At 47.5% G+C, this 2,500-nt stretch overlaps 1 protein-coding gene across 7 annotated transcripts in view; it reads right to left on the reverse strand.

The window, feature by feature from the left end:
* Positions 1-2,500, reverse strand: part of slc12a7b (solute carrier family 12 member 7b) — a 38,564-nt gene that overhangs the window by 26,592 nt on the left and 9,472 nt on the right. For 3 of the 7 annotated variants that reach the window (XR_003889890.1, XR_003889889.1, XM_029843113.1), the window contains exon 1: positions 1,572-2,025. The exons of 1 other annotated variant lie outside the window; for it this stretch is intronic. Coding sequence is in view for 4 of the 6 variants with exons in the window: in XM_029843113.1 (XP_029698973.1) it covers positions 1,572-1,698 (127 nt within the window). In the remaining 2 variants the exon portion in view is untranslated. Of the gene's footprint in view, positions 1-1,571; positions 2,034-2,500 lie in introns of those variants that run through there. 3 more of the 7 variants (XM_029843114.1, XM_029843116.1, XM_029843115.1) reach the window with 3 other exon arrangements.

Below are 2,500 nucleotides of genomic sequence, written 5' to 3' on the forward strand. Positions count from 1 at the left end.
AATAATAATACCATAATACCCATAATAATAATACCCATAATAATATCCATAATAATACCCATCATAATAACTCTACCATCAGAAAATGAATGTATCTTTGCATAAAATGGAATCTTTCCATTGCTGCTAACCCAGCTGTTCCTGATCTAAACTAGTCTGATCCAGATCACCTCCCAAATGTGGAAGCCTGTCGAGCAGATGCACAGGGTCAAGGGTCAAGGGTCAAGAGGTGAAGGCTGTTCCAGAAGAGCTCCCAGCAGATCTGAAGCTGGAGCCTCAAAGTGACAAAATAACTTTGATGTTTTAGATTTTGAAAGGAAAATGAGGATATTCAGAGGATAAACTACTGCTGGATCCCATTATATTAGAAATATTACACTAATAAATGTTATTATTAGAAATGTTACCCTTATAAATGTTACCATTATAAATGTTACCATTATAAATGTTACTATTATAAATGTTACTATTATAAATGTTACCCTTATAAATGTTACCATTATAAATGTTACCATTATAAATGTTACCATTATAAATGTTACCATTATAAATGTTACCATTATAAATGTTACTATTATAAATGTTACTATTATAAATATTACTATTATAAATGTTACCATTACAAATGTTACTATTAGAAATATTACACTTATAAATATTACACTTATAAATGTTACCATTATAAATGTTACTATTAGAAATATTACACTTATAAATATTACACTTATAAATGTTACCATTATAAATATTGCCATTATAAATGTTACTACAACAACGGGGCGTCGGATCAAAACTCCGGACTTGTAGAAACGTCCGGACGTCTGTTGCGTTTCCAGAACAACGTTCCCACTTCCCAACTCAACTGGAACGCTGAGTGTGAGCGACATCATCATTCCCAAAGTGTTCCGAGGGGCAGAAGTGGACCAACGTTTGGTGCTGCTGGACCCAGCTGGACCTGTCATGAGGCCCAGCTGGTGCCTCTGAGGAACAGGAAGCAGGATTTAGGGCGAATGAGCTCAGGGGCGGAGCCTAACCTCCCTGAGCCCAGGGGCGGAGCCTAACCTCCCTGAGCTCAGCCAGAGGAAACTGGCCAACAGGATAATCAATAGCAGCCAGCGGCCCCTGAACATGCGCTCTCGGCCTTCTGGGTCACATGACCGTGAGGGTGAGGGTGAGGGTGAGGGTTAGGGTTAACCCGTCCAGCTGATGGGCAGCGGGGGCCCGCGGTTCTCCTGAACGCCCCCCGGGACCATCGGACCTGTGTGGAGCAGGAGACTCGTCTAAGAGTAAAGGCGGCTCCTCTCCAGTCTGTAAAATCCAACCCAGCAGATGGGGGGGGGGGGCTCTGGACATCGTTACCTCCCAAAGGAGCACTAATTAACCTAATGAGGAACAGATGTGCACTGCTGATCACACCTGCACAGTTCAGAATACTTTGTTAAAAAGGAATAAAACTAGTTATGAAACTAGTTTCATGGACGAACGTGAGGTAACGGGCGGACGAGAAATCCCTGATCTCCTGATGAAGTCATGGAAAACTGGAGCAGAGCGGCGCAACAATCTGGGCTCACCTGCGGCGTCCTCTGGGACGCCTGTGAGGACGCCGTCCTCCTCCTCCTCCTCCTCCTCCTCCTGGCTCCCCTCAGCCAGCTTCTTGGCGCCATCCTTAACGGGGACGACGGTGAAGTTGGTGGGCATTTTTACACCGTGTGCCTCCCCTCAGGGTCTCCTGTCGTCCCGCCGTCTGCGTCCTCTTCCTGCGTCCAACTCCCGTCCCTCCGCTGCTGTCCTCACTTCCTTCCTCCTCCCTGAGCTCGGACCTGCTGCGTGAGCGCCGTGAGCAGATGTCAAGTCTTGGTTATGACTCTTTTTATTCCTATTGAGGCTTCAGCTGTACACCCATGTGACTCTGCCGTCCAAATAAGGAAGAGCAGGGCTGCCCCGCCCAAAGGGGGCGGGGTTTACCAAAACGCTCACAGAAAACACGACATGCATGTTGAACCCTGGAACCCTGGAGCCTGAACCCAGAGGGACAAAAGCACCCTTTGTTCCACGGGAGGGGGGTCCCAGCCTCACCCCCCCACAGACTTCCTCTCCTCGGTGATATTTGATACACGTCTGCACACTCAGCCTCGCACACAGGCCAGCGTGCACGTTCAGCCTCGCACACAGGCCAGCGTGCACGTTCAGATAAGGTTGTCTCACTATCAGCGTATGGAACAGACAACGTTCCCTCACGGTGGGGGAGGGGAAGCAGAGGCAGTCGGAGCCACTCACACTTTTCCCAGACCTGGAAGTGTTGAAGCATCACAGCAGATCACAGCAGATCACAGTGGATCACAGTGGATCACAGTGGATCACACTGGACCATTTTATAGGAGGATAAATGAAGAGAGCAGAGCAGCAACGTTTGAGGCCAGAACATCTTCCCAGATTCGGGTTCCTTTTTTAACGCGTAGCTGCTGATTCTGTTGGTTATTGGATGGGAGAAGGCTGAGTG

This window comes from Takifugu rubripes, chromosome 10 (assembly GCF_901000725.2).
Source record: "Takifugu rubripes chromosome 10, fTakRub1.2, whole genome shotgun sequence".
NCBI classification, from domain to species: Eukaryota; Metazoa; Chordata; class Actinopteri; order Tetraodontiformes; family Tetraodontidae; genus Takifugu; species Takifugu rubripes.